The sequence below is a fragment of the Stegodyphus dumicola genome, chromosome 12 (genome assembly GCF_044657685.1).
Source record: "Stegodyphus dumicola isolate Sdum_Otavi_A_Nest chromosome 12, ASM4465768v1".
NCBI lineage: Eukaryota > Metazoa > Arthropoda > Arachnida > Araneae > Eresidae > Stegodyphus > Stegodyphus dumicola.
The window spans coordinates 76,701,003-76,716,533 of NC_140779.1; the positions used below are offsets into that span (position 1 = coordinate 76,701,003).

Consider the following 15,531-nt stretch of genomic DNA (forward strand, 5'->3'; position numbering starts at 1 on the left):
ACAAAAAAAAAAAAAAAAAAAAAAGTAATTTTGGACGTCTGAAAGCTAATGAATTATCTCTAGATTATGTCTAAAACAAAACCTTAGCGAATCAGATAACTTCTGCTTTGTGAGTGAGAGCATATACGTAACCAGAAACATCGTTATCCAATTCTTCAATGGGCATCGTGCTCCACTATGTGTCATCTGGCATGTATTAGCCAATGAGCACAAAGCAAGCTCGAGGCAGTTATTTGGATGTTCTTTAGTTATTTCGTTCATCTTGTCTTGAGTTGTGTGAGTACTCAGGAAAATACTCGGAAGTACTCAGGAAATAGTTTTAGAAATTATCATCTTTTGTTATGTTTGCGAGAAAGGTGAAATACTCGTGTACGTTTCAAAAATCGTACACAGTTGACTTTCCTTCCATTATTTCCTCAAGGAAATGTAATAAATTTGCGATGTGTACCGCCTGTCGTTGCGGTTTTTCGATTTCGCATAGTGGAAGGGTGGATGTTCTCAAACATGTGCGTACACAAAAACACAAGGACAACATGAGTTGTTTTGAAAAAAACAAAAAATTAAATTTTTCTTCGGAAACAAAGGACCAAAAAGTTATTAATGCAGAATGTCTGTTCTCTGCCCTTTTTACTGGAGCACAACCTGCCACTGTGCCACAGCTGAAAAAAGGGCAGCTTCTTTACCAATAAATGTAGTTGAACACATTGTTGATATTTATTATTATCTCAAAAGGAGTTCTAAAAGGAAGGAAAAATTGAAACAGTTCCAACAGCTGCATAACAGCAGTTTACAATTAGAAAACTTGGATGAAGTTATAAAATCAGCTAGGATTGACACCCAGTGGAGTTTAATTGGAAAACTGAAAGATGCTGATGGAACCAGGCTTACGTGGCAATTGCTATGAACAAAATTATGAAGTTTCTTTCTTAAAGAAAGCAAAATCTGCCACTGTTTATAACATTTGTTCAAAAACCGATTAAAGTTTTTTTTTTTTTTTTTTTTTTTTTTTTTTTTTTTTTTAATAATGATAAAAATTTTTTAAATGTTGTTAAGCAATAAAATTTTTTTTTATGTGTAAGGTATTTTTGTGTTGCTTGCATTTAAGAATTAGTTACTATTTAAAGTTAATTAATTATTAAAAACTATGTTTTCATCACTTAAAAAGTCTTTTTAACATTGTGAAAAATCTCCTGATTTTTGAGTGTTATAGGTTGGCAAGTATGGGTTAGTGAACCATTTACTAATGCAAATGAGAGTGATGATTCATTTTCTAAAGAGTTAGAGAGTGATACTTCTCCATGCTTAGAGATTTACCACACTCAGTCTTCATTTTAAATTTTGTTACTTCTTACTATAAATAGTCTTTATTGTGTTGTTTTATTAATTTTAAACTTTATTGATGGATTTTATCGATTAAAACTTTGGAATAATTTGAATAGCGCTTCCGAAAAGTATTTTTCAAGATAAGCAATTTTTTAAGTATATTTTCATGTAAAATAAAGAAAAAAACGTTATTAAGTGCTAATTTTAACATATAGAAAAGCTCAAGTAATAATCTAAAACGATACCAAAATTTTACAATGCTAGAAGCGTAACTTTTTTTTTTCTGATTTTTTTTATAAAATTAGGCTTAGCAATGCAAAACCTCAGTGACTGCCTTCGATTCCCTTCCGTCCCGCACCAGCGTCTTGAACAGTGTATATGACAATCAAAGTAGTTTAAATATGTCATTCTTTTGTAAAAAAAATCAGAAATAAATTATAATATTAAATTATATTATTACAGGGAAGAGTTAGATCTATAGTTTAATGAAATAGATATCTGTCAATAATAATGAAAATGTCAAGTTTGGGGGGGGTAACTATGGTATAATTATTTGATTGTATATAACACTAACAAAATGCAATTTTAAATATATTAAATTTTATCCTTTAAAAGTATTAGTAATACCAGTGAATTGTTTTTGAATCATAAGTGTTATGCTTTTATTATTCTAGAGGATTAGTTCTTTATTAGAATTCAGTTTGTGGAGTTACACAAAAAGGATTTTGTTTCATTTGAAGAAAATTGTACTGTCTTTGAAATGTTAATGTTTTTATTTCTTAGTTGAGTTAATTTTCTTTTCAAGAGTAATTTCCATATCCTTTTTTTCTTCCAGCTGGAAATAGTGTGATGAATCGAAATGCAGTTATGTATAAGGTTGGGACAGCACCTCTACCTCAACAAAATGTAATTCGTTACATAAGCTGTTTTGAAAATTTTTTTTTAATTCGTGTATAAGTACTGAATAAAAATAGATGTCCAATGGTTAACATTGTACTGCAGGTTTTACATTGTCAGAGCTTGGAATTTATTTTTTGTCTTTTGAATCAGTTCAGTCTATGAAGTATGAAAGAAATCAGTTAATTTAATTTCATGTAATTATTACTTCTATTAAATGCTTATAAAATAATTTTGACAAATAATATTAATTAAAAAGTCTCATAGAAAATCTCTGAAAATTAAAAATTATAAAAAAAATTGTAGTAAAAGAAAGATTGTAACTGCATAAAAAAGGTGATTTTTACTTTTAACTTAATTCTGATTTCAGAATCAAATGCTAAATGTACAGTTATGACGTGCTTCATTCTAAACATCAAATTGATAAACAGTATATGAAAATAGATGCCAACCATTTGCATTAATATAAAATATGAATATTAAGTAACAGTCAGAAATTCATTTTAATCAAAGCTTGAGAATGGTTATTATTATTAATAGTGCTAAAATAATTTGCTTATATATGTATATAAAAGATGACTTGGAGAAAGCTTCAATGAATTGGTGATGGTTCTCTGTGTTATAATAACTTGGAGAGTCTTTACTGCGTAATTAGAAAGATAACACTCAAAGACAGACATAGCTATAAAGTCCATACATAATTTTATTCCTGGATAATTAATTCTGAAGACACATATTCTTTTCCATTTCCCTTTATCATTGTGAGCATGCTATGAACCCCAAAATTTTATACAGATTATAGTTTTAGAATGATGGACAATAGCTGGCAGAGCTTGGAATTTATTTTTCGTCTTTTGAAGAGTCTATAAACTACCCTCTTAATGTGAAGAGAGCTGAAGCAAAAGTGCGCAGTTATCCAGTGTGGAAGCTAACCAAGAGAAAATTTTGGGTTAGGTTGCTTATTAAAAGAAAGGTTTCAGTTCTCAAAATTTTGAGTTCAGATTCTGAATTAACTACATCATCAGTGTTTTGCAAGCCATATGATATAAATTGATCTAGAGATGATGCAGTACAGAAAAGTTATTACTATTTTTAGAATAGAGATGGGGAATTAAGGGCTGTTCCTAAATTAAATTATGAAACTAGTTTACATAATTATTTTACTTATATATATGTGTGTGTGTGTGAAGTATAAAAAAATATGATGGCTTTGGTCTTCGTGAACTTGCAACCTTCAATTAATTTTCTGCAATTTAGGATCTTTCCCCTAGACCAGTACCTTCTAGAATTTGCTAGCCTATTATGTAGCCACTACTATAAATACTGAGTATGCGCTATTTTTCAGTCAGACTGCTTCCTAATATCGCTGTTACAAGTTTCACGACTGCCAAAATATCACATATATGTCACACACACATGCACTCAAGCTTAGATTAAGTTAACTTTTTATTCATTCTGTATCTATGTATCTATCTAAATTATGATGACTTGCTTATTTGTTAATATATTTTATAGGGTGCAATGAAAAGGCCAAGAAGTCCATCACCCCCTAACACAAATTATTCTCAAGGTTATGGTTATAAGCCTCATGTTGCAGCATATGGACAAAGTAATCTTTTAATTTAAAATTAAGTATTAAAACTGAATATTAATGACTGTCTGTACATGAAATTTAAGTATTAAAACTGAATATTAATGACTGTCTGTACATGAAAATTAAGTATTATGAATTTTTCATATGACATGTTACATTTAACTTTGAATTGCATTGCTTTCACCATTTCCACTTTTCTGCTTTTTTTTTCATTACTCTGTCACTTGCATTATAACAATGTGAAGGTATCGTGTGCTTATATATTTGTATTAAGTAACTGAATTTTATTATTGACTTTTATTTTAATGATGACTTTAAGGCCCAGCAGCGGCCGAGTGGTAAAGTCGCTGAACACTGGTAGTTCGGTCCGAGGTTCGAATCCAGCGAACAGGCTGGCTGCATGGGCGTTTTCGTGGTTTTCTCCATGTGTAACATCTATCCGAGCCAGTTTCCCTTAGAAAGTCCTCCACGAAGGCATCCCTTCCCTTAGGCAGTTGGCCCTAGTGTGCTTTGCCATAACCTGAAATCTGCTAACTCCTGAAATCCGCGTTGCCTCTCAAAATATAAACATTGGGTTTATAGGTTCCTGAAACCACAACATGGAGTACGAAATATTGAAAAAAAAATGCTTACCGAGTAATAATGAGTCATAATGGAAATAGCAAATTATTGACATTATGATAAAATAAAAGTGTTTTTCCCCTGCAATCTGCATCGAGGTAAAAAAGCAGACGATTCACTCAACTCTTCTTTCAAGTTTATGATTCACGTTGTTGTATTTTCTGATCTTTGTTATTTCACAAGATTGTTTAGTGCTTCTGTTTTTTTTTTTTTTTTTTTTTGGATATATTGTGGATCAATTGAGATTATTTTAAATTTCAGCACTTTTTAATACAATGACAGATAAGAAATGCACTCATGATTTTACAATGTTGAAAAACGTAAACACATTGCATTGACAGTAATGCAAAAAGTGGAAATTCTGCAAAAGATGGAGGCAGGTGCTACTCCTCGCTTTATAACAGAATCATATGGAATAGTGACCCGGACTGTGTATGATATACAAAAAAGTAAAGAAAAACTGTTGAAATTTTACAGCAACAGTGATTCTAACACCGGAATCCGAAAGAGGAAATCTTTGCATGAGGCGAAATCGGCAAACCTCGACACTGTCTTGTATAAGTGGTTCCGGCAGCGGCGCAGTGATGGAGTACCAATTTCAGGATTGTTCTTGAGAGAAAAGGCGAAGTAGATTCATGCTGATTTAAAAATAGAGGAGCCATGCAATTTCAGTAGCGATTGGCTGAACAGATTTAAACAGAGACACGGTATACGTTATCTGAAAGCATGTGGGGGAAAACTTTCAGCAAATAAAGATGCTGCAGAGGAGTTTATTGATGAGTTTTCTGTGTTGTTGGCAGAAGAAAATCTTAGCCCAGAACAGGTTTTTAATATGGACGAGACTGGACTTTTTTGGTGATGTTCGCCAAGAAAGACATTTGTGACAAGCGAAGAAAGTGCACCATCAGGGGTGAAAGATGCTAAAAAAGGAGTTACCATTTTAATATGCAGCAATGCAACAGGAACTTACAAATGTAAACCAGCGGTAGTGGGTAAAAGCACTAATCCCAGAGCTCTGAAAGGAGTAAAATCCTTACCTGTGATTTACACGAGTAGTAAAAAGATAATGTCATGGCCCTTTTTTTTGCCCCCAAATACTACATCATTGATCCAACAAATGGACTAGGGCATAATACACAGTATTAAATGCCACTATAAATCAGAGTTTCTGAAAAAAATTGATGACCCTTCTATTCCACTTTGTGATTATAAAAAAAAATTCACCATCAAAGACTGCATTTATTTGTTAACTGAATCATGGAATTCTGTTTCCCAAACGACATTAGTAAATGCCTGGCATAATGTGTGGCCATCTTCTCTGTTTATTAAAACTGCGAGTGATGACAGTGATTTTTCTGGTTTTAGGGTCAGTGCAGCAAGGATTAAAGCAAGAGAATTGCTTTTATTTTCAAAAAAAAAAAAAAAATAAATGAGGAGGCTTTGCAAGAAGATATTGTTGAATGGATATGTTCAGATGAGCCAACGCTGGCATATCAGATGACTAATGATGAAATCATTGGCTCTGTTTTGAACTCGCCACAGCAAGAAGACAATTCTGGCACCGACACAGATAGTGAGTTTGATAGAAGTGAGAAAATATCTTTTAATGAGGGTTTGGAACTTAATGAAAAAAACCTAAAATTTTTAGAACAACAAAGCTGTGTCACAGAGCAAGAGATTATGACTATATAATTTACAAAAAAAAAAAAAAAAAACTTACATATAGTAAACTAAAACATATAAAAACTTACATAAACTTACATATACTTATAGAGCACCCTAATGTTTTAAAACAAACCTCCATCAGGAAAATGTTTGAAACATTAAGAAAAAATTAAATATTTTATGCTTTATTAATATCCCTTATTTTTATGTCTATTGAATACATCCCTAATGCTTTTAAATATTCCTGTAAGCATTAATGTAAGTGAATACTAATACATATAATATAATCGATTTATCTATGTAATAATTAATGTACATAATAAATTATTGTAATAGTGTATAATAATTTAATTAAATGTATCTAATATGCCTTATTTATTTTGCACTTTTAGTCTGAATATTATGATTTATCGTTTCTGTTCTGAAATTCGCAAAATCCTAAAATTCACACAACCTTTGGTCCCAAGCTTTGTGGATTTATGGAATTTTACTGTAACACATTTTATATGCATGGTTGAGTCACATCAATGTTACCACTAGTTAATTTCTAAAATAACCACCATGTGTGTGCAACATGAACAGCAGAGACATATTGGGAAGGACTCAAGAAAAGTGTTCACAGGAATATGGAATTGTACTGACTGCAGTGCAGTTGATATTTGATGAAAAGGTGCATGGTAATTGATGCATAATGTGAACAACCTGATCAAGTTGATCCCATAGATTCTTTATTGTGAATTAGTGAGTCAGGATATTTCAAAAAAGTCTTCTTCATGCTCTTCCAGCCAATTGTGTACATTCCTAGTTGGGTGACATTTCACATTATCATGCTAGAAGATGCCATCATTTCCAAGGGAAAAAAAAAAAAACTTCATGTATCAGTGTACATGGTGTGCAAAGTGAATACTTAATGCAATCAATAGTGCTATCCACGATTTTGAGTTGACTCAGATAATGCCATGAAAACATGACTTTCACCAGATTACATATGCCCACAAATGATGAGGTGTGTTTGTTATCTGATGTTTCTTACCACATGAGCCAGTTGTTTATTTATTCAACAAAGCAAGAAATGGGATTCATCAGAGAAAATAACTTTGTGCCATTCAGCAGAGGTCAGCAATTATTACTGCCACGTGAATTCCAGCCCTTTACACTAAAAACTATAGGTAATGTCACCATACGCCAGCTGTAGAGCATCATACACTGCAAAGTTTACTGAACTGTCATTGGGGACAGTTGTGTGGTTTGTTTGGGGCTGTGCACTTTCTGAAATGCTGTTACCCATGGCCTGAAAATCAATAATCATTCTTTTCTATAAGCTCATTCATGACAGCAGTATCTAAAATGTTTCCCTATAACCCTCTTTACATACTCATTAAATCTGCTGACATGCTATGTGGTTGGTTATTTAGATTTTTTGTCAAATGTAGGAGATGGTCACATTAATCTGACTTAACCTGGTGTCAAAATGATACTATGAATATAGTATATTTATAATGTAATTCTTAAAAAAAGTCTGTCTTTTAAGTTTGCCTCTGAAGTTAAATAGTCTTTATTCTATTTATTATACTTCTATTAAAAATATTTTTTCACTTTTAAATTATAATGTAATTAAGAGCTAACTGCAGTATTTGTCTGATATTTATTACTTTTTTGGTCTTTTTCAGTTAATGGCACCACTTGACATGAAATGTAAATGGGAATGCAAAATCTAATTAGAGAAAGGAATACGAAACCTAACAGTACCTACAGCTTCATGAAAAAATGACCATTTTATTAAATATAAAATACAAAAAAAGGGACAAATGCAGAAATTCATAAATAAGAACTTATGTAATTTTGCCAGTTGACAGTATTTCATCCCTAGCTGAAAGAGTTTTACTAACATAAGCACTTGATACAAGCTGTAAATAAACCAAATGGCAATCAAAAGAGAATGCATGAATTTTCACACTAACATCCATTTTGTGAATCTTTTTTCTTGCAACATGATCTTTCACTGTTCATTTCAGTGCTGTGGCAATAGCACTGAAATGAACAGCGATTTATATAATAATGTATAATTTCATTTTTTTTTTCCATATAGTCTTTTAGAATGAATGATACCTTTGTCTTGAAAGAATTTAATTACAACTTCTTGTTGTTTGGCAGTTGCTAAATCATGTAATCTATATTAACTTTTTTTTACCACTTCAACAAAAGAGCAACAGGAAATGGCAAAAGAAAAATTATTAAACTTGGTGATAGAAACAGAGGACTTGCATTTGGTGCAAACAGAGGACTTGCATTAGCTACAAGTGGTGCCCTGTTAACTGAAAAGCATCTTCATTTGTTTGTTTATCTAATTATTCTGGCAAATTAATGTACTTTGTATCTCAAGTAGTCTCAAGGGAATTTAATGTATTATGTCTGTATATCTTAATATGCATATAAAATAATTTCTCCTCATGTTTCTTTTGGTAGCATATCCAATGCCACACCCTACTGGACAATATACATCTCAGGAACAAGCAAAGCATCTTGCAGCTGGTTACCATGTCCCTCACATGCAGCAACAAGGTTTGTATTCATCAATCTTTTGTTTAAAGGTTTTATGTACTTATGTAATAACACAGCCACCTTTGCACTGTTTTGTTTGGGGAACTGGTGAAAGTTACTTATTCGGTGCAAGTTGTTGATAGTGCCCTTTTTTTTTTTTTTTTTTTTTTTTTTTTCAAATTGCCAAAATATTTATTTATTGTAAGCTTCCAGACTTTATCAATGTACAAAAGAAAACACTTATCAAGCTTTATCAATGTATTTAGCAATTTAAAATACAAATTTTGATTATTAAATGAATATTATACTATGATACATTAAAAATATGAAACTTTTTAATTCTTTTGCAAAATCTTTCTATATTTTTTTATGCTGTTCTTTTACCCATCTACACAATGATCTGTTTTCACTTAAAATAGCATCAGAAAATTGCCTAATCTTGGCAGTGTGTAAACCTTTGTATTGTGGGCCAACTTTCTATCCAACATATGTCATTATTTCACTCAGAATTTTCAACTTAATTTGCAGTTAAACCCATTCTGATGTACTGGGGTAACGAGACATTTTCCTGTTTTATTCCAAATATATTTTTTAAATAGTTTTAATAATGATAAATAGCATTCAAAAATAGCTAACACGTTATTTATATCCCACAGTTCCATTGATTCAAGTTATCAAAAAAAAATAAGGTTTCCGAAGTAAAATCACTGCTTACCAGAAAAGTAAGATTACTGAATTAAAATTATTATCTAACAATGAAATCAAACTTGGCATGCACCCAATACTTCATTTTAGCCAACAAATTTTACATAAGAAAAAGCATAATGACTTATTGTTGTACACATTTATTACATATATACATATTTTTCTTATTTTAAATAGGTATTTATCTCCAAAGTAATCAATAAATGTCCTTTTAAGTGGATTCTTGTTTCTTTTCTTCTGGTGGAAATTTTTTGGCAATCGCTTTGGAAAGAAACTCAAAACATTGCTTATTTAGTATTTTGTGGCAAAATACTGTAATCCTACAAGCATTTTGCCAAAAATTTACCTACTGTGGCTGAATCCCACGAGCATATATTTTAAAACTGAATTTAAGGGGAAAAAAAAGAAGAAGAAGAAGAATCACTATTTATTCATAGAAACTGCTGGAACATGGAATAAAGCAAAGTAAATAAATAAATAAATAAAAGCATGCAAAAATGGTCATGTTGATTGCTAAAACTGAAAAACCTGCCATGTGCATTGTTGTGTGAAAAATTGGTTGGCACATTTTGAAATTAGAGGTGGGTGTGATAATATATAAGTACATGTTTTAAATGCAGTTTTTTTTTTTTTTTTTTTTTTTTTTTTTTTTTTTTCATGTAATTTAAAGATAGATATCAGATGCATCCAGTTAGCATTAATAACAACAGTGATCAGTATTGAACTGTAGCCATTCAAAAATTCTTCCACAGCTATATATTTGTTGGTCTCTTTTATGTTTTGTAATGAGCAAATTTTGTTCAGGTAATTTGGAAATTCAGTATCAGAAAATTTTTTCATAATGAGTACACTCAGTCAAAAAAAAGGAGGTGTCAGTTCTGTATCTTCTATTATATTCAGCTGATTGACAAAATTTAACTTGTGTTTTTCATTTTTTGAAAGTGCAACTTGAAATATATATATATATAAGATTTATATATAGCATTGTTCTAACATACATATTTTGATGCAAAATCAGACTTTTTCTGAAATGACAGGCCAAATTTTTCCTCTGCTCTAGTTCTGCAATTAAAATTATGCCTAAGAACCAAATTTTATTAAATTTGATAAGAAGCTGAATCAATAATTCAGAAATCTACCTTGCACTATTTTTACTTTGTGGCAAGAATAATTTACCTGGCAATTGCGGCAAACTCTTTTACTTTCCCTTTCATTCTCCACAAGCAAAAAAAAATTTTTTTTTTCTTTCTTGCATATATTTTTACTTCATATTATGTTTTCTAATCATAGTTGTTATTTTTAGATTTTTTTTAAGGATTTCATTTTAATTATTTTAGTTATGTTGTTGAATTACAAGTCTTTAAATAGTTATTTTAAAAATTCCTATTTGTTCATTTGCATTGTATACTTTAAACATGCTTATTCATGTAATTTTTTATATAAATTGATTTTATTTGTTTGAATAGCATTTCTTTGAAAAGAATACTTTGTCACCTAGTATTTGTCATGATATCTTTGAAAACTGCATTCAGCATGAAAAGAGAAAATACCATCAAGCCTAGTTTATAGGCTTTTCAATGGGCTGTTCAGAAAAGATAATAAGAAAGTTCTATTATCTACATTTTAATTCAGAATGATATGCATTCAAATAAATTTTTACAGTGCCATTGCTTTACATAATTGTGGATACTTTCTTATTATAGTCGCCCCCCAAAATGTAATCGCTAATTAATCGAGATGTAACCTGTAGCGCGGTTTAAGAACATGTGACTAAATGTGTCAGTTGATTAGTAATTCAGTGCTGGAGGCCACTACAATAAGGAAGTACCCTTTGTCATCCTGCATTTAGATTGTTAAAATATTATCCCTGTTTTTAAATAAGTTCAACTATTTCACTTTTTAAATTGCAAAAATCAAACAGTGTAACATAAAAAAAGATTAAATTTTATAGAAATAAATAAATAAAAATAAATACTTTTTCTTAATGCCTTAATGATTTTCTTGAGGCATTCTGCAGATATATCAGCAGTCATCCTCCTTTTTTTATTCTCTATGTACCATACTCACTTTTGAAAGAGATTTGTGAAGCGATTTTGTTGCCCAGCTTCTAAAGATGAATTTCATCTAAAGTCATAAGATGAAATTTAAGATTAGTTTTTCAACAATGCTAATGCTTTAAACTGATATCCATACACTTTTTGGATAACTTCATGAATCTTCAATAAATTTGGCAAAAACATCTTTGAATTCTCCATTTATATAAAATGGGTTCACCAGCAGTCGAGCAGTTGCTGGACACAGATAGTTTGGTTTGGAGTTCGAATTCTGGCAAATGGGCTAGCTGCTTGGGCATTTTCATAGTTTTTCCCATGTGTAACATACATGAGCCATTTTTCTATAGAAAGTTCTCCAGAAAGGCATCCATTTCCTTAGGCAAATAGCCCTTGAGTGCTTTGTCATAATCAAATAAACCAGAGCAAAACATTTATGATATGATATGACATTTAGTGCATAATTTAAATTTATGCAGCCCTTCAATGAAAAAAAACAGTTGCCCTTCACAATGTTAATTCTTCTGTCTTTTTTTTTTTTTTTTTTTTTTTCTGGTATAGGCATCATCTGGAATATCTGATGCACTGAGTGAAAAATCTCAGCAAAATATGACTTGAACATGAAGTTTCTGTAAAATAGTTTTCTATAAACTGATGTTCTGTTTTTCTAATTTCCTTCTTTCAGAAACAATGGTTTTTCCAATGTTGACACAAGAATGTTCAGTTTTTTTACAGTTATAAGTTCCATAAATTTTATATTCTTATCAGATTCTTTTAAAATTTTAGTTTCATGTCATTTAGTTATACCTTTTAGAGAGATTGCTTTTCATTTTCTAGACATGTTAATTCATTTTCTAGACATGTTATTCAGTTTTTTTTACAGTTATAAGTTCCATAAATTTTATATTCTTATCAGATTCTTTTAAAATTTTAGTTTCATGTCATTTAGTTATACCTTTTAGAGAGATTGCTTTTCATTTTCTAGACATGTTAACAGCAAATTAAGCCTAAAGTAAAACCTGGATGACGGTAGAGATTTAAAATGTGCTTTTCAAATAATAGGAAGAATGAAGCATTTTCCAAACTATTTTGGTCAACAGAATACAACATTTATCCTGTCCTACATAATGATCTGATGTTAATATTGGGTCCAAGTATTCTAAATCATAATTTTAATAATATGGAAGACTAGTAAATGACATATTAAACAGCATATGTTTTTATATTATATGTAATGATATTGGAGAAAAAAGCATAGCTATTTGAAACATTCTTTGTAAAAGAGTTAATGTAAAATTTATATTGTATAGATATTTACTAAACGATGGGATGCAATCAAAGACATCAAACTCTTAAACTTAGTTTGTTAAGTGCTTATTATGAAACTACACACTATGATATAGGCATATCTGGCATAAGATTTTTGCTTTTATAAGTGAATAATTAACACATTGACTGCCAATCACGCTACAGCGTGTGATGTTTTGTTATCAGCAAGGAGCCAATCATGTGCCAGTGCGTGATGTGGGGTGATGTCTCAGCATCCAGTCACGCGCTGGCACGGGAAAATCCTATACTTGTTATTCGTTCTCCAGTTCACTTGGCATTGCATGCAGGGCATTTCTTCTGGTATTGGCATGGAGTGAAAATTAGAAACTACGTATAAATAATCGCGGTTTTGAAATTATTGTTTTATTTTTTATTGAAAAAATAATCTTTTAGTATGAGTTATAGAGATGATAGTGCAGGGCCTTCGCGCCCAAAAAAAAGAAAAGTTCAATATAAAATAGTGATGAAATAGCAAATTTGTTGGCTGAGCTATCGGATGAGTACCCGAGCGATTTTAGTTATGACAGTTACGAAGAATTCATTCCTCCAACTGGTACCCATGATATTTCTGATTCTGATGATGATGAAGAAGGAATCATGCAAGAGGCTGCATGTCAGCAGGATGATTCAACTATGGTGGAACACATTATTTGGGAAAACGATTCAACATCAATGAAAAAAATTTCCTTTCATAAAATCCGAGTGTTTGTTCCAACCTGTTTCATGTTACATTCCTATAGATTTCTTTCATCATTTTTTCACTGTTGGTATCTTGGAAGAAATAGTTGCTGCAACTAATGATTATGCTCCTGAAGTACTTTTTTGCAAGGAAAAAAAGTAACATTCTCGCATCAATGCTTGAAAGAGTGCCACAAAAAGAGGAACTCTTGGTATTTATGGGTTACTGGAAAACAGATTCACTGTTTGGCTTACATGTATTTTCAGAAAATATGAGCAGGAATCGGTTTTTGTTGTTACTGAGGGTATTGCACTTCGCAAAAATCCCAGATCAGAATACAGGGCTTCCAAAGGATCGACTGTATAAAGTAAGAGATATGGTGAATTTGTTCAATGCGCGAGTATCTGAAATATATTACCCAGGGCGTGAGATTAGATGAATCGATGGTATTGTGGCATGGACGGCTTATATTCAGACAGTATATACCAAATAAACATCACAAATATGGTATCAAGTTATACATGATCACAACCCCTGATGGTATGGTTCTGAAATTTATGATATATACAGGCATGTTGGATGATTCTGGCGGAAAAGAACATGCAAAAAAAGTCGTTATGAATTTACTCGAGGGAATGCTGGATGTAGGACATAGCATATTTATGGACAATTATTATAACAACTATGAACTGTCAAAATGTCCACCTGATAGGAAATCTCGTTGCACTAGGACAATCAGAAAGAACAGAAACTGGATCAGAATCAGGAACAGTGTTGGCAACTGGATAAAATTTACTTCCATATGGGTGGCAATAACTATCAATCTAACTCTAGTGACTGGCAGTCAGTGTGTTAATCCAATTATAGTCAAGTTCAAAGAGCCAAAATTGAAGAAACACACCTCTTAAAAAACAAGTGTAAATTTGACTTTAAATCAGTATCAATTTTGAATTGTATGTTTTGATGTTCACTTCAAATTTCTAATTCTGAAAATCATTCCATCTAACTGAAATTCAAGTAATCAAAGTTTTAGTTTATATTCACAGTATGGCAATTAACTAATCAGAATGTATTAAAAAAAAAAAGAAGCATTGCAGAGCTTACATTGAAGCAACTTCCTCTCTTAAGAGAAATACGACTGATATTTAAAGGGAAGGCTTATAGAAGTCTCTTTTTGGCACAGATGAATGAAAAGTAGAATGTCAGATTCCTTTTATCTCTTCCATAACAAGAAAAAAAAAAAAAAAAAAAAAAAAACTTTCCTTTGAAAGGACATTTGAGTTTCGTGAAGCAAAAATAATCGCAAGGAGATGAATCTAGAGAACATGTGAGATGACTAAGTGCACATTCTCATTTTTAGGACAGAGCAGTTCTACAAAGTCCTTATTAATTGGTGGGAAGCTGGATTATCATGCAGTACAATGGTTTCTGTATGAATAATATAAGATTAAAAGCATATGCTTAATTCTCGGCTATTCAAGTCAGCTATTCAAAAAACATTTAAAACTGCAATATTTCAAATACTCAGCTTAAATGCACACAAAAGATTAATTTGCATTCTGGTATTGAATACATGAACAAGGAGAAGTTATGTTAAAGACTTGTCATAATAACTGATTAATTAACATTATATACTTTAAAAATCATTAATTTAAGTGGTCCCATTAGTGGTTGAGTGATTAAGATTCTTGATAGTTCGTCCCGGAAACCAACCGTGGCAAACAAGCTGGCTGCATGGTTTTCCTAATTTTCTCCATCTGCGATGTGAATGCAAGCCACTTTTCCTTTGAAAAGTTCTTCATGAAGCCATTCCTCTTCTTAGGCATATTATCATATTTAAATAACCAACTAACTTAATTTATGAGCGATTTCTAATTGCAGATTTCTAAACTAAGAAAACTTGCTTAGTGTTATTATATAATTGGTAGAAAAATTATAGATACAGTGCCAATAGTTTAAATGCCAATGACTTAATTTGCATTTTTTTGGCAGAGCTGACAGAAAGAGTACAATTTTAAATGTTAAAATTTTTATATAAAATTAACAAATATGTTTACAGAGAAGGAGAACCTTTTAAATTTTTTTACAGGAAGAATTTTAATAAATTTTAATGTAACAAAAATAAT

The 15,531-nt window shown here is 31.0% G+C and overlaps 1 protein-coding gene across 5 annotated transcripts in view; it reads left to right on the forward strand.

The window, feature by feature from the left end:
- The window catches only part of LOC118200941 (uncharacterized), a 67,815-nt gene that overhangs the window by 40,933 nt on the left and 11,351 nt on the right, over nucleotides 1-15,531 (forward strand). For all 5 annotated transcript variants that reach the window (XM_085806604.1, XM_085806606.1, XM_085806607.1 and 2 more), the window contains exons 6-8: nucleotides 2,159-2,229; nucleotides 3,736-3,829; nucleotides 8,567-8,662. In XM_085806604.1, coding sequence (XP_085662730.1) covers nucleotides 2,159-2,229; nucleotides 3,736-3,829; nucleotides 8,567-8,662 — 261 coding nt within the window. The remainder of the gene's footprint in view (nucleotides 1-2,158; nucleotides 2,230-3,735; nucleotides 3,830-8,566; nucleotides 8,663-15,531) is intronic.